We start from the raw sequence: 22,357 nt of genomic DNA, 5'->3' as shown, positions 1-22,357 counted from the left end.
AGTCTGGCACCGATGATAAGCTGTTTTCTGGTGTTTGGACAAGAAAAAAAAGTGCTTATACCGGTGCCAAACTGGTAATAAGCTGTTTTTGATAAATTAATCCTTCCTGACTTATGAAAAATTGTTTATTAATAGTTTACAATTTTAACCCTATTTTATTTAACTCTGATTTGATACGACATAAATTAATAAACACTTTTACAAAAAAAAAACATAAGTTGTTTTAAATAAGCAATCTCAAACAACCCCTAAATTCTATAAGGGGGTTGGGTTGCAAAAATGTTGTAAACCGTCCAACCCAACTCGTGTTCACCCCTATTTCCTCCCTCCCAAAATCAATATTGTCGATAATTAAAAAAAGGGTCACTTTAAAATGTATAACTATTGTACTTTCAGTTAACAATTTTACCCTTTAATTATAGAGAGATAAATATTCTTCATCTCATAATTAATGATAGAATGGGAAAGTAAACATTATTTATTAAAAAGTAAAACATTTATTTCAATCCAAACCAAAATATATGAGACGACGAGACTCTGTAAATTTGTGGTGAGAGATAATGAAGAGGAAGAATGACAAATTTCATGTTGTTAAATCGGATTTCTCAATTACGGTTTATGGAAGATGATTCGTCTAGTCTTGTGAAAAATGCAGAGGAGATAACCCTATCGTGTCATGCAAACAAAGTAAATACTGAAATAACCGGCTTAAAAAATGGTCAGTTACTCGTTAGTATAACGTGTAGGTTTTTAAACTACAACTCTCTAATAAAAATTAATTTTAAACTACAAATCTCAAATAAAAATGAATTTTAAACTACAACTTTCCATAAAAACACAAGTTATTGCATCATTCATTGTATTGATCCTATTAAAACGGAAATAACCCATGTGACATAGATAAACAACAAGATTCATCAGTTTCCTACAAACCTTACTTGTAGGTTATCAATAACTCAACATGGTTTTAGATTGGATCAGTTTGTTATTTTGGACTTACGACCAGGGCTGGCCCTGACCACGTGCAGCCAGTGTAGCCGCACACGGCATTAAAGCCTAAAGAGACATGAAGTTGTCATTTGTTACTAGTTTTGGGTTTTATAATTTGAGAATTTGACAATTGAGCTTTAACTATAAAAACAGACCCAAGACCTAGTAGTGATAAATACTGCATGCACATTATTGGAAAAAGTTGAAAAGTTGGAAAAGTTTTTGTTTGTATGAATAAAGTTGTCTGTATGAATTAATCTGTTTGTATAAGTTGGAAAAAAAATTATTAGGGAGAGTTTTTTCGCAGATGTAAGGAGCGTTTTTTTGGTTGGAAAGGACATGTTTGGAAAAAAAAAACTTGGCTTTCTATATAAAGCTCCCCCTATAAGCTTACTAGATAAGTCACTTTATATATTATTAAGCCACTACGAAACAGTCATGCATAGTTGAGCGACTAAGCTGTTAGTTCCGTTAAACTTATTAAATTGCTAACATATAGACCCTTAGTCTTTAATCGTTAAATCCATAACTTTTAAGTTTTACTTTTTACTTAGTATGACAACATAAAAAATGAAATTTCTAAGCTACTTATAAACCTCGAATTATGGTTTATTTTTCCCTTTCATATTATTAGTATTATTTTCTTCCCAAAAGTTTTCCTTTAATAACACTTCATTAGAAAGTGTGCCAAACGTGACCCTGCTTATACTTAAAAGTTCTTTGGCAGAGACTTACATAATTTATATAGCAATTAATACTACTTGTCCTCTACCATCGCATTTATAAACGTTAGAAAAGCACAAGATCTAATACCATCAAACAAAACGAAATTCAGAAGAAAAAAAAGTATGGTGATTTCTCTATTTCCGTCGCCACCGTCCTTGTTCGTCACAGCAATGTCGACGTTGAATTTATTCTCTCTCATTACGGCCGGATACATGGAAATGAATGGCAAAAACAAGCAGTATGCTAAGTTTTTCGACGCTGCTAAGAAACTCAACGATGAAAACTAGCATAAGTTGCTCAGTAGAAACGGGATGCTTCTATTCTACACACCATCGTTTCTCATGGGTCTTGCCTCTTTCGTCATTTTCAACCATCAAGATCTTCGATTCGTTATGGTTGTCTATGTTCTTACCATACATTTCTTCAAGAGGATCCTTGAGGTAAATGCTCTTTTTTTTCACTTTGAATCTATAAACAGTCTACAACAAAATCGATCTTATAGGACATCAAATATGTTTAAATGTTCTAATACACTGTTTAAAAAAAAAGATACATTCACACTTCTTAAAATTTGTCGTATAAAAAAGCTAATAGGACATTTTATTTTAAAACTGTGATTAAAAACTTCTTGCAACTCCCAAAATGGGCCTATCAATTTATTGTTGCATTTCTAAATAGAACGTACATAAAACTGTTTGGTATTATAAACCTTGAGTTTTATAACATTATAGGTTAATTTGCAGGTTCTGTTTGTTCACAAATTTAGCGGTTTCATGATGCTTGACGCTGCAATAACCATCGGTTTAAGCTATGCAGTGTCAACCGCAACAATGATTTACGCCCAATATATATCTCAAGAATCTCCTAAACCTTCTATCGATCTCAAATACGTTGGACTGGGTATGTTCTTGATTGGAATAACCGGAAACTTTTATCATCATTACATTCTTTCGAATCTGAGAAAGAAGGGCGAGCGAGAGTATAAAATCCCGAAAGGAGGCTTATTTGGTTTGGTTATATGCCCACACTATTTGTTTGAGATTATAGAGTTCATTGGAGTCTCTTTCATTTCTCAAACAACATTTGCGTTTTGTTTCGTTGTGGGCACAACGTTCCTGTTGATGGGGCGGAGCCATGCTACACGAAAGTGGTATGCTTCCAAGTTCGAAGAGGAGTTTTGCAAGGACATCAAGGCTTTAATTCCGTACTTATTTTAGCGTTAAATTAGTCGTTCTTCTATCGTATTTACTCACCACCCATATGTACTTCATCGAAATTAAAGAACGCGATGTTTATTTTGAAGCTTAATTTAGATGCACGTATTAGAATTGTAATGCATTTGAGTCTTTTTTTTATTAACCTCGATATCCAACCCGCTATACAAGTCGACTGATCCCAACAAGACCACTTTACATGTAGCCTTGAGTCACCGCATTTGAACCTTCATAACCATGAAGGGAATTTTTATTCCTGAGAGAGCTTGACAATATTTTGCATTGCACATCTTTTTCCTGTTCATGAGGATCACCATGTTGTATGCATTCCAAATCTCGAACTTTCGTCCATCCTCATTGAAAACTTTCGCAACTCGTTCCTTTGATGCATCATGTTGTTTACTAGGCATTTTGGAAGATAAAGAGGGAAAGAAATGAGAATTGAAAAGTGGAAATGTGAACATTTTTTACGAGAAACGAATACGAGCCGAAATCACAAAATGTAGCAAGAATTGTGAACGTTTTTTTGCGTTTGATAAGTTGGTATCTTACCACATACACCATAACACTTATATATGGTGTTTAGGGGCCAAAATGACAAAAAAAAAAAAAAAGGGTCAAAAAACTAAAAAAACAGAGTTAACCGCTATATTTTTGAAATTTTCATGTCAGACCGCGCTGGTCCCTCGAATCCTCCCAAAACCAGAACCAGTTTAAACCGCAGTTCTATAACCGGTCTATACCAGTCCCGGACCCGAGTTGTTCCAAAATTGCCATGTCTACTACCATAGTATAGTACCAGCATGTAGTGGTCTGCAAACAAAAATGATATGATCCGGAATTCCATATTAGTAATATCTGAAGGGAATAATATTACAATAGAATTGAGATGTGTGAAAGTTGAACCATAAGCACATATGAACGAATTACTCTGTTGTTTAATAACGTAATAACATTGATATCAATTTATATCAAATAATTTATAATTTTTATGCAAAAGATTGATTACTGACAATTCTGAACGGTTTCTTATGAAACTAGACACCTAAGAATCACATGTGGGTGACATTTTAGAATTGACTAAACGATTGAGGTTAACAAAGTACTTTAAGCCTATCTCACGCATGATTTAAACTTGAATATGTTGTGTATCTGTGCAAATTCATTCTACACATTTGTCAACCGATCTATACATCCAAGAACAATAGTGTATGATATTGTTTTCATTATAATACTACTTTCATTGCAATGTAAGATTTGAGACGTTTTAGGGGCCGTTTACCAAACATTTACCCGGTAAGCACATTATCAGTAAAATTCAATACCATTATTTACTTATCGGATAAGATTTTAGTTAACAAAAACGGTTTTTTATGCATCAATTTACCCGGTAAGAGTCATTGCCCTCACTTACCGGGTAAGACTATCAGTCTTTGTCTCGTTTTTAGTTCTTACAGGATAAGATTTTTTGTCCTTACCATATTCATCCGATAAGATAATATAACTTGATAAATGCTTACTTCAATAAGTATTTGGTAGACAAATCCTTATAAAATCTGAAAGTGCATAATAAATAAAATAATTGAAAAACCCACAAATCAAATAGTACCATGTTAAATTCTTTCCAACCAGACGATTCCAGGAAAGCATAATTTTTAATTATTACATCTGGTTTCATATTTCAAACGAATAACTTTTATTTGTAATCTTTTGATCGAAAAAAATCGTTATATTAATTATTTTTATTTTTAGAAATATAATGAACCATGTATTATAAAAGCTACAAAGTACGATTCTCAAAATTATAGAACTTTTTGTCATCAAAGTTTTTTTTAAGAACTACGTGATTTTCTTAAATTAAAACACAATACTGTTTTTTATGTCAAAAAAATATTCTTATTCGTCATCGTCTTAAAAAAAATGCTCTAATAAACCTCGGATTTAATTTTATAATTATCACTAGTCTACCCACATTAAACTAATCCCTATAACATTTTAGCCTCAAAGATACAAAATCACCAAAATAGGCACAAGAACCACAAAACGGATTTGCTAACTGTACAGGATTTTGTGAGTTAGCCATGTATGAACGGTTTCATGATCTGTTATTGAAAAGTTCAAATGTCATAGTCTTCTTGCATCTACGTCAAGAGAATTTGTTCGTTGGTTTGGTAAGGGTGAAAAATGAGCGTGAAAGACGAAATGCTTGGGCATTTATAGTGGAGGCCACAAGATCCAATTAACAAAAATAGCTTTATGCTTTGCGTGACTATTTCGATGATTTCATATTTTTTAGACTAAAATGCATTACAATAGAACATGTTAGGCCACCTAACATGACTTCGACTAGATTAGTTATTAACCCACAATAATTTCAAATATATATATATATATATATATATATTATTAACCTGGATATACAACCCGCTATGCGAGCCGATTAATCTTAGAACGGTCACTTTCTTTGCAGATAACCCGAAGTCACTGTATTTAAACCTCCGTAGTCACAAATGGATTTTTATTATTAATTGGATTTGAACATGTAGCCTCCAAAATAATTCCAAATATTTGGAGACAATGACAAAAGTTATCCGACTAACCCAAAATTCCCCACAAACTTCAACCCGTGACTGCTTCTGCCATAACAGATTTCACGTGCCAAACTCATCAAACTACCACCCCCTAAAATACAATTTCTTCTCCATTTCACCCTTGTAATTTACATGTTTTACATATTAACCCCTTATACTTCCCACCTCTTAAAAATCAAGTACAACAATAATGGTGTCTTTTGTGACAGATTGGCGTAAAGTGGGGGCCTAGTAAGTAGTACCTATTACCTAAGTTCGAAAGCTCCCACCACATTTCCACGTGTGAATCTATGATTTGTGGGAGAACCTAGACTTTTGATCCTATCTAGCCAGTTTCTCAGATAAAGCAATTAAGATCTGCCACGTGGCATCACCTTCTTCCACGTCATCATTAAATAGTAGGGCCCGCTGCACCTTCGGGTCCCTCAGGTTTCGCTGGATGGCCGAGAGGTTCGTGGCTGCCACGTGATCAAGTATCCGGCCCAGTTTCCCGACGTCCTTTTCCGCCACTGTGAGAGATATCTCCGACCAGGGCACTGCGTCTCCGAAGGGTAACCGGATTCCATCCGCAATAATCACCGGGACGCAACCCAATGCCACTGATTCCACGAGTCTGGGACTCCACGGAGCCCACCCGAGTGGACACAAGCAAAACACCGACCGTACGATTTCCGACATATATCCGGAGAACCGTCTCCTCCTCAGGTAAAACCTCCGGTCATTCCCATATTTCCGCAATATCTGGGTCCTCACGCGCCTGCCATGTTATTTTTAAGATAATTAATTGCTAGGGGAATTTTTGACATTAAAATGAAGAGGTTCATTTTGATGATAATTAAGGAGAATTAATTATTACTTGCTGTAAAATTGACCGCTGACATTCTTGGGGTGGACTTCCATCTTTCCCCGGAAAAACACGAAAATGTCCCGACGACTAGTGATCGGTAACGTTGACATTATTGACTGAACTTTTTCCGGCGAGACGTAGGGTGGGATGACGATATTCTCAGCATCTTGGCATGGGTGGTGATACTTAACACCGAACGTCTGTAACACAATCGAATTCTTCATGAACTCCGGTATGCCTTCGGCAACGGCTCTACCTTCCTAATTCATTGAAGAAACAACAAATTTTCAGAAAACCCATGATCAATTCCATGCTATCAAATTGAGATCATCGACAGATTTGTTATTCTTTTTCCTTGTACCATGGCATGGAAACAAGCTCCGTAGTCGTGAGAAGCGACGAAGATATGGTCGGAGCCATTGTTCCTGTACCAGAAAGGAAGTTCCGATGAGATTAGCTCAACTGCAGACGATAGAAGCCCACGTGCATGTACCATATCCGGGAAGCCATTAACGGTGCTAAAGTTGCATGAAACATAAACGGGAACGAAAAAGAAGTTTGCCACCGATGGATCAAATGTCCGTACTTGGCTGTGAAGCAATGCTTTGTGTATGGCCACCTCCGACGCAAATAAATGGTTGCCACACCGCTCGTTTGAGATCCAATCGCTGTTGTATTTGGACGGAAGTTCGTATACGTACACTCTCAACTGCATCAAAGATCTGGGCTGCAGACGGACAGCAGCGTGGGAGAGGACACCGGAGATCGAGCCCAATTGCGTCGCCGGACGGTGGTTACCGATGGATGTAGCAAAGAAGTAAAACGAGAGAGAAACCCAGAGAATCCATTTGAAGTATCTGAAGAAGAAATAATTTTCTGCCTTTCCGTGTCTGCTCCGTAACAGCTTCATCCTCACATAGAATCCCTTCCTCTTCTTATTCGATCCAAAAACCTCCATTGTTGAAATCTCTGATCTTGAAGTAATCAAGAGCAAGAACAGTTGATTGCTGGTAGAAAAGTAAATTGGTTACAACGGGTTTGAAGAAGTAGAAATCAAGAAACCCAAAACTTGATCTGTAAACCAAAATCAACCGAAAAAGAAAGATAATATCGTTTCTGGGTCAATTTCGGACAGAGGAAAATTCAAGAACAAGTGGGGGAGATTTTGGACAAGTGATGATGGTCTGGGGGTGTATATTTCTTGGTTCAAATGAAAGGATGAATTGACTAAAATGTCCTTTGAGTTTGATTGTAAGTATGCAATGAGGGGTTGTACTCTGTGATCAAATGGGCAGGAGGTGAGGTTGGATTGAGGGGCAAAGTTGGGATGAAAAAAAGGAAAATGAAGAAAATGGAAACTGGAAAGGGGTATCTACCAGCAGTCGTCAGGCATATCATTTGGTCTAAAAACACTAAAAAGATTCGGATTTCAGTATGTTTTTTTTATTAGCCTCGATTCCAACTCGTTATGTGATTCGACTAATCCCGTGACGATCACCTGTTATTTTACAGATAGTCCGGAGTCACCGCATTTAAACTTTTATGGCCACAAGGGAATTTTTATTCCTCCTTGGATTTGAACCTGGAACCTCTTGGTACTTTTGACCTTTAGAGTCAAGCTCAAACCAATCAGACACCACCCTTATTATTGGATTTCAGTATCTTATCGCGTTGGTTTACCAATTAATTAATTGTGTTAATATTTTAAACATGAAGTGTGTATCATATCTTTTAAAATGTAATTTTTCGTCATTCTAAATTTTTCATTTAACTTATCAATTAGTTTTTATATGTAGTAATTTATCAATCATCAAATTGAAAGAAATGTTTAACATAGAAGAGTTATTGTATTTTGTATTTTTTTTTACACAGTTTCATAAAATAGTTATAAATTATGTATCTATAATTTCACAATTATATTTCAGTTCAGTCATTTTTAAATAACTTTGTTGGTTAGTTTAACTAATAATAAAACATGGGTCTTTGGAAATTCGTCTCAGAGGCCACCAGTTCAAGTCATGTAAGGCTACTAGAGATTTTTCTGACTATTCTTCGGGCTCCCGAGATCAGCTGCGATACACACAAGCTGATTTTTAATTTATATATGTTAGTGAACTATTTATTTTTCTTAATGAAAAACTTGAAGGACAAGGTAAATTTAGAAAAAGTTCTAAGTGAATGTATTAAGATAGGATTAGCTAACTCAATATACCTTGATCAATTAAGCTAACCACTTATTAAGTTAAAATCAAACACGTTAATATAACTTAATCAATTAATAAACTAACCACCTATTAAGCTTATTAAGTTGAATATAAACTTTTGATTAAATGACTAGATATTCCCTATTTTTAAAAAGGACTATACTGAAAATTGTGTATCACAGGCAATCTCATGAATCTCTTTTGAAAACTGCTAAAATTCGGAAAAAGATAATTTTGAAAATATGTCTCTCGTTGTTGGGTCCTGACCTAGGCATTGGCTAAACCTTAGGAATCTTAATGTCATTTAGTCTTTCAGATCCTCTTATCGTTATTCTATTGCAATAATTCTTGCTAAGAATAATACCCATGTGTGGCAATTCCTCGCAAGACAATGAGTTACTTCTACGACAAGTCATTATAAAACGCTTATGACTTGAGCCTTTAGGAATTCTCCACATAAGTCATCGGTTCGAATGACCACAAGGATTTTTCTAGCTATTCTCCAGAGTCTTTGAAATTAACTGAGGTTAACCAAATAACGTGTGATAATTTGTAATCTATTATATGTATCTATGCTATATTATAAAGCATTTGACAAAAACTCTCAAAAACCATTTTTTATGCATAAAGTGTTGTTTATTAATGCATGTTACTTAAAACTCAATATTACAAGTAGATTGTGCGTAGGTACAACTTATTAAAGCTCAATATCTAAATTATTGTAATTAACTGCATATCAACATAATCAAATACAGGATAAACATCTCATTTTAAATATAAAAAATCTAAAATATAATTAGAATAATCTTTAAGTTCTAACAGAATACTTAATTATTACATTTATAAAATGTTATATTATTAAACCAAAAATAAATTATTTCATTATTAAACTTAAATTAAATTATAATAAAAAAAATTAAAGAAATTACATAAAAAATGAAAACTTTTAAATAGTTGATTTGATATTAACATTGATATATTTTTTTTCAAATTTTTATGATATTTTCAAATTTATATTTTAATCAAAAATAAAATCATTATTGGTTTCTTAAAAACACATAAAATTGTATTATAATATCGACAGAGACAACGAATTAAATAGAATATCAAAATTGAAATATATCTCGCTGTATTGTGCGAGTACCGTTCTAATCATTCAAAATATATTCATTGATTTATTGGTATTAGTTGGACTAAATATTATCGCAAGAAGTTAGCTAAGAAAATGAGGGGTGTGAAAAGTCAAAAGACAAAAAGTGTTGGACTAATAAGTAATAGACACTCTACCCACTAGAAAGTGTGTATGAAAATGAAAAGGTGATTGATGATTGAAGCAATTTCCATATTCATGCTATTGCCACACATCTTTGCCAATATTCCACTTTACTCCCCTTTATAAAATTACATACATCCCATTGTATTCAATGATTTTGGGGAATCATTTCTTAGTATAATCATTCATTGATTGCTCATACTTCAAGTACAAGACTCATTCATAATCCAACTTTATGCAACTTTAATCAACATCATCAATTATCTCCATCCAATATTTTAAAATTAGCCAAGGAGTGTCTGAGTTCTTGATCTTGTAGAAGGTCAAGGGTTCAAATTTCATCAAAAATAACTATTTAGTCTATTTATCATATATAAATATTATATATCCATGCTATATTATAAAGCATTTGACAAAAACTCTTAAAAACTAATTTTTATGCATGGCGTACTATTTATTGATGCATATTACTTAAAATTCAAGATTACAAGTAAATTATGTATAAAAACAACTTATTAAAGCTCTATGTTTGAATTCGTATAACTAACTGCGGATAAACATAATCAAATAGAGGATAAACATCTTGTTTTAAAATATAAAAAATCTGAAATATAATTAGGATAATTATTAAATTCTAAGAGAATATTTAATTATTATCTTTATAAAAATTATATTATTAAACCTAAATTAAATTATAATTAAAAATTTGAATTAAGAAAATTACACCAAACACAAGAACTTTTAGAAAGATTAATTTGATACTATATCGATATATATATTTTTTAAATTTTATAATATTTTTAAATTTATATTTTATTCAAAAATAAAAACATTATCGTTTTCTCAAAACCACATAAAATCGTATTATATCGACATAAAAAAGGAATAAAACAAAATTGTATCTCGATGCATTGTACGAGTATCTTTCTAGTACTTTAATATATATATATATATATATATATATTCTAAAATCACAATCTTTTAAAAAAAATCAAAAATATAATCTTTTTTCTATCCATACCTCAGATGTATAAATCTTGATTCATTGAATCATATATAATTAAACTTAAAACAATCATATAATTTTAAAATTGTCTCAGTAACTTGATCAACCTTAACTTGTACTCTTTGAACATATACCAAATATCATTAGTTTCTTGTTTTCGTTAAAAAATGATTTATAATTTTTGTCATAAAAAAAACTATTGTTTGATTTTTTTGAATTAAACGAGTGATTTGATTAATTTAACTAAACCAACAAATATCAGTTTTTCGTATAAAAATATGATAATTGGATGGATAAACCACAATGACTTGAAATGAGTGCTTGATGTTTGTAACCATTTACTTTAAAGTCCTGTGAAAAGTCATTGTGGTGTGACGAAAATTTTATTGAAAATTTAAACATTTGCAGTAATTATAAATTTTATGGTTTTCCAGTATAGTTTTTGTTATATAAGTTTTATAACTTTTTAATTTAAATAAATATATCTAACTGATTGGCTCAACTATGAACATATGATATCTATGCGTCACCAACTCAACAAATAATCTGGTATTTTAATAAATAAGATGTTTATTTGTGCATTGATAACAATATTAATTCTTGATGTAAGTTTTGTAATTTTTTTATAATCAAAAGTTTTTCGATTCATATACGATAATAAATTTAAATATAAGAAAATGTATACGAATACATAATTATTTATGCAAGGGGGACATTTTGTATCGCTTTCGGTGGCAATGTTGGTCACATGAATTTGTTCTCTTTAACATGACACCAAATCCAAAAGGATTAACATGTATTTACATTTTTAAAATAATAATATATAAAACTATTTAAACAAACGTCTAATAATTGAATGTGTTGTGTTATTGCATGATAAAATTTACGAGTAGTTAATTATATGCATTGAAATCTTTTAAATGGTGAATATGTTAATATAATAGATTATTTAAATCAATTCATACATTTATCAGTTTGTAAAAATTAACACTTTTATTTAATCCAGATTTCTTATTTCAACACCATCTTTTATAAATCTGAAATGAAATAAGATTTTAAAATAAAAACAAACGCCATAAATTCTCCTAAATCCATTTACTTAAAATTAAATTGAAAACTTGGACCAGCCACATGGGCCAACCACGGCCCATACAAATCCCCATTTTTCCACAATAGCATTAGCAGCCTCATCGAAAACTTGGAAATTTAAAAATTAAGTATTAAGATAAGTTTATGATACAATGTAAATGTTTGTATATATCATTTTGAACCTTATGGGTCGTTTATCAAATGCAAATTCGGGTGGTGCTTACCAAGTTACATTATTTTATCAGATAAATATGACAATTACTAAAAAATTTATCCGGTAAGAGCGAGACAAGAACCGATAGTCTTACCCAATAAGTGAGGGCAATGACTCTTAATACGGCCAGCTCTTACCGACTAAATTATTGCATAGAAAGCCGTTTTTTGTTGACAAAAATCTTACCCGATAAGTAAATGATAATGTTGAATTTTACCGCTAAGTGCTTATCGGATAAGTGTTTGGTAAACGGCCCTTTAGATTACTACATAAGATGGGTTTAAGGGGCAATTTTCACGAGGTTCTAGGAGGTAGAGTCCCCTTGGAGTGAGGTGGTCCCATTGATCGATAGGCCAATGCGATGCAAGGCTAACATCTGGTCCCAAACGGTATGCACCAAGTAATATTCAAAAGACTTGTAGCTTTTTGAATTTCTATTTAGAAAGTGTGTAGCCTTCTAAACTTCTACGTAGAAGGCTAGACTTATGGATTTCATATCAAAATGTGGGACTTGGATTCAGAAGGCAAGTTGTATTCTGAACTTTGTTGCAGTAACTTTTGTTGATTTTATCCGTTACTGTTATTTGATAATTGTTTATATTTTCAAGTAACTACTTAACCATTGCAAATTATCCCTACAGACAATTACAAGAATCTTCTGGTTGAATACTCGAGTTTTTGTCTTGGAACGAGAGTTTAAGTTTGGATTATCACAATACAAATTTCGTATAACCCAAGGTTAAGGGTCAAAATATTGTATTTGAAAAGTGATTTCTGATACACGATTCAATACTTTATCCAAGTAATTCTTACCACAAACCAAAAACTCGAACATTGATTATAGACTAAGGGGCCGTTTACCAAACACTTACCAATAGGTGCTTACGGGTAAAATTTAACACTATTATTTACTTATCGTGTAAGATTTTAGTCTACTAAAGCGACATCGTATGCAACAATTTACCAGATAAGCGCTTACCATGATAAGAGTCATCGCCCTCACTTACCGGGTAAGACTCTTGGTCCTTGTCTTGCTCTTACCGGGTAAGATTCTTAGTCTTTACCATATCATTTGGTGAGGTAGTGTAACTTGGTAAGCGCTTGTCCAAGTAAGTGTTTGGTAAACGGCCCCTAAGAAGTGTTGTATGTTAGAAATTGTAGTCGACAAGAAAATATAGAAAACGACCACGAAACATAATTTGCAAATGCGTTGAACACTATATATGTTCAAAATTATATTAGTCCCCACCGTACATTATATGGGGTGTTCTTAAAATCTTCTACGAACATCATTAGATTTTGGAATTTAAGGACAAAATAGTAACGTTAAAATCAATATCAAGACCTTTGCATATCAAGTAGGCACTTGTTTATATATATAAACAAAAGATTATGATGGTTGGAACATGATTTTCCTCCATCCGTGCCAAATAATCAACAAAACCGTCATTGCACATATGCATGGTAATCACACCGTCAAACAAAATATATCGACACGATTGCGTGTGTATTTCTGTAGTGACTACGCCATCCAGGGCCGTCCTTGGAGGAGGGCGGGCCGGGCGTACGCCCAGGGCCCATAAAAATTAGGGGCCAATTTTTTTTTAATGTATATAATAGTAGTTCAAAAAAAATTAGTAAATAGAAGACACATAAAAAATTAGTATCTAACATGACAAGAAAATATTTTTGTACTATATTAACTATTAAAAACCCGAACATGTATGAATTAAATATATTGGAGAAAAAATACATAAAGATGTTAATTTGTCGTTCATTATATAATATTATTTAATGTTTTTCTAAGTTTTTTTTAATCTAAACCGACGTCTAAAACTACTTGCTTCGATAACTTGGATATATTATCCATAATTTATATCCCACCAACTCTTTTAATTGTTCCATTTCGCATGAATTCTATTTTTATATTAGAATATGATAGATTTTTTTTTGTTATTAGCTAACAAAACCCCCCATTTTTTGAAAAAGTTACCAATCATATAAGACGGTACAACTCATATCTATATTTAGAATAATAAAATTATAATTATTTTTACATAGTTGTTTTTTATTATCTAATATTTAGTGTATAAATCTTATGTACTACTCTATCCCTAAAAGAGAAATAAGATCTCAAACTATCACCAACATGAGTTTTTTAATTTATATAATGGATGATTCTAGAAAAGTTTATTTTAACCCTAACTTTATATTCTTGAGTCTTCTTTTACGTAGGAAAGAGAAGAAAGTAATGAGGAAGAAAAATATTTTATTCTCGAATTTTTTTTAGGGAAAGGAAAAGAAAAGGAAAGGAAAAAAAATTATATCAAAATTTGTTTTTCTTTTATTATTTTTCCTTCCTCTCTCTTCTCTATTAAAAACACAAATAAAAAAACTTTATTTTTCTTCTTTCCTTTTCCCAAATTCAAAAACATAATATAAAAGTTTTAAATGGTGTTAATATTCCCAAATTCGAAAACATAGTATAAAAGTTTAAAATTGTGTTAATCTTCCCAAATTCAAAAACATAATATAAAAGTTTAAAATGATGTTAAAAAACATTAACATGAGATGACATGGAAAACAACCTATTTACGTTGATTTACATAATGTCACTCGGAAATAAGAAGAATCGACTTTGTGATTCCAAATGATATCATTCTATGTACCAAAAATATATCATAGGATGTTTTGTTATGATGAAACAAATTACTGATACTACATAAAAATGTTCTAGTAGATAATATTAATTTTAGAAATGAGTATTGATTGATTTTGCGTCCAGGAATACTCGGAAAAATGGTTTTATATGAATTCAATGTTATGTATGATGATAAAAACAATATATTGAAAAAATATCGTATTTATCGAGGACCCCTTTTTACATCTCGTCCAGGACCTAAAAAATGTCAGAAACAGGCCTGACGCCATCCAAGATAATATATCGGCACAACTGTATGACCGCGCATAGGTACCAAATAAGAAAAATGAAAAATCATTTTCTAGCTTCCTTAAATCTAATTAAAACATTAGAGGAATGTGATGTTTACAAACCACGGACATACCACCGTGTCGTTCCTCTCTCGTAGTGTAAAAAATTATAAGATCGTTAAAAGTGTCACCGTGTATGTCACTGTACATATTTTGAAATTATAAAAAGGTCACAAGTTTCCATTGATAGATGTGATTATTGCAAGGCTTTTCTTCCACCCTAGACCCGAGCTTGGATCACGTTAGTGTCATTTTCTTAGTTTTTAGCTTTTATTTTCATATTTATTATGTTTTTGGAAAAAAAATTTGCAGTAAAATATTTAAACACAATTCCTTACATATAAAAAATAAACAAACTAACCAATAGATTAATGGTGATTTTGAAAAAAAAAATATATTCTTATATTTGTTTCTTATACTCAAACAGTACCATCACTTGAAAGAATTTCTACACCTGTCTCTGTTACAAACCCACCTACCTTTCACTTTCTCATCTATACGACAATATAAAACACAACGTTTATATACTAAGAAATTATTTAATTTAATCGTTGCAATTGTAATTTCAGTGGTCGCTTACTTTAATATAATTCGTTGTTTTGTTAAATACGGTAATTCGTTTACAACAAAACAGCTTGTACGTTATCTTTAAGAAACACCATCAGTTATCCATATACTTTTAGGAAGTTAGGTTCTGATGAGACGCATAACTTTTCGAATCCTAACAAATTGTATCCATCAAAAAAGGGTTGGCGAGTTTGACATGCTTTCATATAATCGAAAACAAAACATCAACTCAATCTAAAAAAACCCAACTTTTATAAAGTCTAATAATTTTGTTACACATGATTTGGTAAAAATACGAAGTTCGTAAATACCTACCATCATGATAAGTGTAGTATTCCTTCTTTTTAACTTTTACAATAACGATGATTTATTTGCACAAAAAAGATTTGTGATAAAAAAATTGTTCATTCGTTTATGGTATCGAAGGAACAAACTTTTAATGGGGTTCAACATGTTCCTCTCGTTGTAAAAATGCTTATGGGTGCTAAATGGGAATTACTCCGAACGCGATTCACATTCATCAGGTGCTTTTGATGTTACTATTTTCAAGCCGAAACAAACTTTGCGTACATGTTTTTTGTGCCACACAACACCACTTAACAAGTCCTTAATGACTAGACTACTATATTTGGACTCACATGATAGTCTTAGAATGGGACGTGTTTTGTATATCCCGTATCCGGTCACTAATCTTCACATGCTAGTAAAGATCCAACCTTTTTTTAGAATTATTGTTTTATTGTCCAAACCCGCTTTTCAAATAATGAACCCTTATCTGATTAGTTGTACTGGTTACAAATCTTTTTACACACTCAACACTTAAACATCAAATTTTATATATATATATATATATATATATATATATATATATATATATATATATATATATTAATTATAAAACATTTAACAAAAACTCTTAAAAACCATTTTTTATACATGAAATACCGTTTATTGATGCATATTACTTAAAATTCAAGATTACAAGTAAATAATGCATAAGTATAACTTATTAAAGCTCTATATTTGAATTCGTGTAACTAACTACAGATAAATATAATCAAATACTAGATAAACATTTCATTTTAAATATAAAAAATCTAAAATATAATCAGGATAATCATTATCTTCTAACAGAATACTTAATTATTATATTTATAAAAAATTATATTATTAAATCAAAAATAAATTGTTTTTTTATTAAACCTAAATTAAATTATAATAAAAAAAATTGAATTAAAGAAATTACACAATAACATAAGAACTTTTAAATAATTAATTTAATATTAATATCGATATGTTTTAAAAAAAATTAAGATATCTTTAAATATATATTTTATTAAAAAATAAAAACATTATCGTTTTTTTTCAAAAACACATAAAACAGTATTATAACATCAACAGGGAACAAAATAAAACGAAACATTAAAATCAAGATGTATCTCGTTAGATTGCACGAGTACCCTTCTAATATATATATATATATATATACACACACACACGAGTGAATAGAAACCAGGTCAAGCATTTGTAACTATGACAAGAAAAAGTGTTTTGGCGTTACTTATATATAAAAATATATTTGTATATATACAATAATACAACACATTCCTAAAAAAACGACATGTCGGAAATAAAAATAAAAAAAATAAGAAAAAGACTTGATGGATGGTTGACCCAAATAAAGCCACCCTCACCCACCATCAACGCATGCTTGCACAACCGACCCTAGTGCAACAATGCCATCTGGTAGGTGCTTCACGGATTAAGCTTTCCAACCAAATAGCTTAATCCCATTTTCTTCACCCTTATCTCTCTTTCTTCTTTTCTTTCTTTCTAGAATTGCCATCATTTCTTTCTAGACCAAATTAAAGCAAAAACATGATGTTTTCTTGCGAGTATGAGATGGGTTTTTGGTTACTGGGGTTCGGATCGAGTTCGAGTCACTTGAGCTTGGTCTCTAAACTTCTTATAGATATCCCCATTGTAAAACTCTCTAGTTCTAATCACCAACAGTAATGAAGCAAAAGCACCAAAGCAACAAACGCAGGCCAAAATGATGAAAGAAAGCCTATAACAATGGCTCCCCATGCATACCAACTCCTTCACTGCTGTCCTATCTAACCCTTTCTTTGCAAGCTCCTTCAATGCTTCTCGATCGTACAAAGGTCCTGTAACCCTTACGTTTAAGATGTAAGACCCCAATGGGCTTCCCAATTGTCCACAATTGAACAATGTTGAGTAGTATTTCAACCCGAAAAGCTCTGAGATGATCGCAAAGATCAACGGCAGCTGTGCCCCAAATGAGAATCCAATGATGATGGAGGCCACGTAGACGGATCCGGGTATCGGAAACGCGATCAAAAGGAGGCCGACACACGAGAGGAAAAGTACAAGTGTGAACATTAGTGGCCTTGGGAATTTGTACTTCACCAGCAAGATTTCGGACACGAATCCGGCGAAGATCCGTCCAAAGTAGTTCCAGATGCTTAGAAGTGAAACAAATGATTTCACGGTCTTTAGAGGGTAACCCAAAGATTCACCAATTTGACCCAAATTGTCAACTGCAGTCAAGCTTGTTCCAAGCCCACAAAAAGTTGCAACAAAGAGAATCAACATATCTGTGCTTAAAAGTGCTTGTAAGATGTTGTAATCTTCTCCTCTTTCAGGCTTATTCAAGAACACATTTGCAAAACAAGATGTTTTCGCTTTTGATTGTGCTTTTGGAGATTCTGTTTCCAATGATGAAGGGTTCGGAGATTCATCTTCATGATTCATATTCTCAATTTTAACCTCAGGAACAATGATTGGTGGTTGTTTGTTTTGCTTCCAGAGGATTAATTCCTGTTTAATTGCTATAAAAAGAGGAACGAAGAGTACGAAAATTACCACAGAAGCACTTCCAGCAAAAGCCCTTTGTGAAAACGTCACTAGATTCTGAGCAATCGTCATCCCCATGATGAACAAGGCCAGAAAAATCGAGACGTATAAGAAATGGTAGAAGATCCGAAGCTCATTTGGTTGTCTCACCAGGTCCATCTTCCGGATCGTGTACACAAACACCACCGAAATCGCGGCCGGAAGCCACGCGATTAGTAAGATCAACGATTTTGAATCGTTGCCGTAAACAGCTAAGTAGATTTGAGTCATGATGGCTCCACTTAATCCGGTGAAACCTTTCAATAATCCAAGCACAGCTCCCCTGCTTTCAGGAAAATTAGAGACCGACGTCACCAGTGCTCCGGTGTTGGCGAAATTCTGTGAATTCGCTCCGATGCAAATGTAGAGACACATCTGCCAAATTTTAGGTTTCGAGATTCGGTTGGTGACGGCCATCCAGATCATGAAGTAACCACCGAAATTCAAGACGGAGCCGAGCAAGAGGACGAACCATGTCGGAGTAACCTCAGCAACAAGACCGGAGAAAACACCGACATTGGCACCAAGGTCCTTGAAGAAGCCGAGGAGGTTGAGCGTGGTCTGGTCGTAGCCAAGGGCGGATTTGATGTCTTTGGAGTAGACGCCGAAGAGGTAAGTGGCTCCGGCTCCGGTCATGACAAGGAAAGAAGCGAAAAGCGAGAACCACCGTCCCCGGATGACGTGGACGGCAAAGGGTAGAGCAGCACCATTGCCGGCGTTGGTAGTTGAGGGTGCTTCCCCCATGGTTCCTCTGTTTCAGGGAGTAGTGGAGTTAGATGGGCTTGTGCGAGAAAGGTCACGGATAAATGTTGATATAAAGATATTCTAAACGGTCTTATTATATTATTATAAAATATTTTATATATTATCTCTAAAAAAATTACGTTTTTGGTCCATCTGGTTATTAGAAATTATTTTCGTCCATATTATTTAGAAATTCCGTTTTCTATTTCTGTTATTTATAATTTATTGTTATTTTTGTTCTTATGATTTATGATTTATTATTGTTTGGTATCTATGATTTATAACTATTTATTGTTTAAGTCTCTTATTTTAAAAGATAGAAATTAAAGAGATAAAATTAGCAATAAATTGCAAACTATAAAAACAAAAGCCTTAACTTTCATACCGTAAGGACAAAAATTGTAAATTTAAAACCATAGAAACGAAAAGTATTATTAACAAATCCCCTGAACCAAAATTATGATTTGTTTTTATAAAAATATTATTCTCAAGCTATTAAGGTCATCAAGATAAAGTTTTAATTTACAATCACATCTTTTCTTTTTTAAGCATACATTATTTATATACAGTAAAATAGAACAAATAAACTCACATACCTTTTATACATTTGATGAGATTTGAATTTTTGACCTACTAAGAGACCAATGACTCATAAACCGCTAAGTCAAAGGCCATTTGATTACATCATCACATCTTCTTGAATGGAATGGTAAATAGCAGCAAATTTTGATATACCATAACGTAAAGTTAAGGTTTATGATCAAATTGGTCCATTGCAATTCTAAGTTTAAATCGTTGTCAACAAGAATAAAAAGAAGAAAATAACTTAAAGTTTATATAGATGATAACATAGGTATGTCTCAGCAATTCAATAAAGCTGATAACATTTCAATTTCCAGATCGAAAATATAGTATTGGAGTAAGCTTTGTTTTATGGATGACCTGACTAAGCGATCAAAATGATATCTACATTTGGGGTTTGCGATTTAGTATGGCAAGAATGGTTCAAAATTTATCAGTAAAACATAATTTTCAATTTATTTATAGAGTAAATTACAATTTTCATCCCTGTGGTTTAGAAAGTGTGATCTTTATTGTCGGATGTGATCTTTATTGCCGGAGTTAGGCCTTTGTATGACGGATTGATTGATAGTAGGATCAATGATGTTTAGTTTCATTCAGGATTGACATGCCCCAGGTTTGAAGAATTCGATGGCAGGCCTTCGCTGCAAAAGATCCTGGAATTGGTCGATTCGGAATCGGCTGGATTGGAGGAATCCGGAGCCACAAGGATCTTCAACGGGTTCAAAAGTCTTTTGATTCCAGGCGGCCGGCCCAATTCTATGGGCTTCGCTATAATTCGAACCGGCATTTCCTTTTACAGATAATTGTTTGTAATTTATTGTTATTTTCGTCTTTGAATTAATTCATCCATTTAAGTATGAGGGCTAAAAGAATAAATAATTGTAAACCACAAGGACCAAAAACAACACTAAATTGTAAATCATGAGAATTAAAATAAAATGAATTACATACGATAAGAATCAAACCTCGATTTCTAAACCATAAAGATAAAAATCACATTTAACAAACAACATGCACGAAAAACATAGTATATTCATTTTTGTATCGTGAAAGATTAATAAATCATTCTAGAAAAAGAAAAAAAAAGAAACTCACGCATATAATCAAGCGTTATTTATGACCACTTTATAATTAATCAAGTGAGGAAGAAATTGTTTTTTTAATGATCTATAACAATTAATCAAATAAGAACTCAATAATTTATAATAACTTTGATATTCAGTATAAATTAACTATTTAATTCTATTGATTTTATTTAATAATTAAACATGAAAGGTTATAATGATAATTTAATTCTTTGACAACTTATACCTAAAATGATGACTCGAACCACTTTCTATCTCATCTCCTAGAATCATAACCATACCCATCTACCACTAGGACCAAGAAAATCAACTATAAGGGTGGTGTTTGATTGATTTGAGTTTGGCTCTAAAGGTCAAAAGTATTTGAAGGTCTCAGATTCAAATTCAATGAGGAATAAAAATCCCTTGTGACCACGGAGGTCAGATCGAGCTAACAACGAGTCAAATATAGCCGACGATAAAGGGTTTGCAGTAAATCCGGCCAAAGACGAAAATATCTGCGGTGAAACAGGTCTCTGGTATCAATCGAGGCTGTGAAGCGATCGATTTCATTTGTTATTGGGTGTTTTTTTTCCTTGATCGGTTGTTAATCTTGAACAAGAGTTATTTTTTCTTAATTTTTTAATTTAGATTTAGATGGATCAAGGTGTATTTATGGGTTTTGCGAAGGACATCGGGATGTATCAAGGTCTATTTCTTGCTGCCAACCCTATAGTGATACACTATTTTGCATAATGTGATGCAAAGTTTATCATAGTCTGTTTTTGGCTATATCTTTTTTTTTTAACACTCTGCATCTTGGGATATCACATTGTGCATATTATATATATATATATATATATATATATTGGGTATCACAATATATCGTTTTTATGTATTTTTTAAATGGTATAGATTTTTTATCTATCACAGTATATCTTGCGTTCATATGGTATTCGTTATAGTAAAGTTCGCCAGAAAGAAAAGAGATATTTACAAGAAAAAACTACTTTATCTTTTCATATTATCCACAAATTTAATGTTTTTTTGAAAATTAATATGATTACCAAAATTAATATTTTTAATAATAGTCATTTATCTATACTATCTTATAAAGCATTTGGCTAAAACTCTTAAACCCGTTCATCCCTATACGATTTCATCCCATATCTGAATTCGTGTAACTAACTGCAAATAAACACAATCAAAGACAAAATAAACATCTTATTTTAAATATAAAAAATCTAAAATATAATTAGGATAATCATTTAGTTCTAACAGAATACTTAATTATTATCTTTATAAAATGTTATATTATTAAACCAAAAATAAATTA

General features: G+C 32.1%; 2 protein-coding genes and 1 pseudogene across 3 annotated transcripts; 1 reads left to right on the top strand and 2 right to left on the bottom strand.

The window, feature by feature from the left end:
* Positions 1-1,834: 1,834 nt before the first annotated feature.
* On the top strand, positions 1,835-3,001 carry LOC112529790 (annotated as a pseudogene).
* Positions 3,002-5,842: 2,841 nt separating this feature from the next.
* On the bottom strand, positions 5,843-14,024 carry LOC112502444 (probable glucuronoxylan glucuronosyltransferase F8H). 2 transcript variants are annotated; one of them, XM_025106353.1, is made up of 4 exons: positions 13,995-14,024; positions 6,730-7,299; positions 6,378-6,628; positions 5,843-6,278 (listed from the first exon to the last, which is right to left on the bottom strand). In XM_025106353.1, exons 1-4 carry the CDS (start codon positions 14,022-14,024, stop codon positions 5,843-5,845), a joined length of 1,287 nt encoding a protein of 428 aa, XP_024962121.1. The 2 variants fall into 2 exon arrangements, with proteins under 2 accessions (XP_024962121.1, XP_024962127.1); XM_025106359.1 differs by lacking the exon at positions 13,995-14,024 and having other exon boundaries at positions 6,730-7,326.
* A 3,271-nt stretch (positions 14,025-17,295) lies between these two features.
* LOC112519785 (protein NUCLEAR FUSION DEFECTIVE 4-like) lies at positions 17,296-19,372 on the bottom strand. The gene has a single exon (XM_025128046.1). The coding sequence runs from the start codon at positions 19,370-19,372 to the stop codon at positions 17,627-17,629; it is 1,746 nt and encodes a 581-aa protein (XP_024983814.1). The 3' UTR covers positions 17,296-17,626.
* Positions 19,373-22,357: the final 2,985 nt, after the last annotated feature.

The sequence above is a fragment of the Cynara cardunculus genome, assembly GCF_001531365.2.
Source record: "Cynara cardunculus var. scolymus isolate 2C chromosome LG 1, CcrdV1, whole genome shotgun sequence".
NCBI classification, from domain to species: domain Eukaryota; kingdom Viridiplantae; phylum Streptophyta; class Magnoliopsida; order Asterales; family Asteraceae; genus Cynara; species Cynara cardunculus.
Note: the sequence above shows the minus strand (reverse complement) of the source record. Positions and strands in the feature narration are given on the sequence as shown.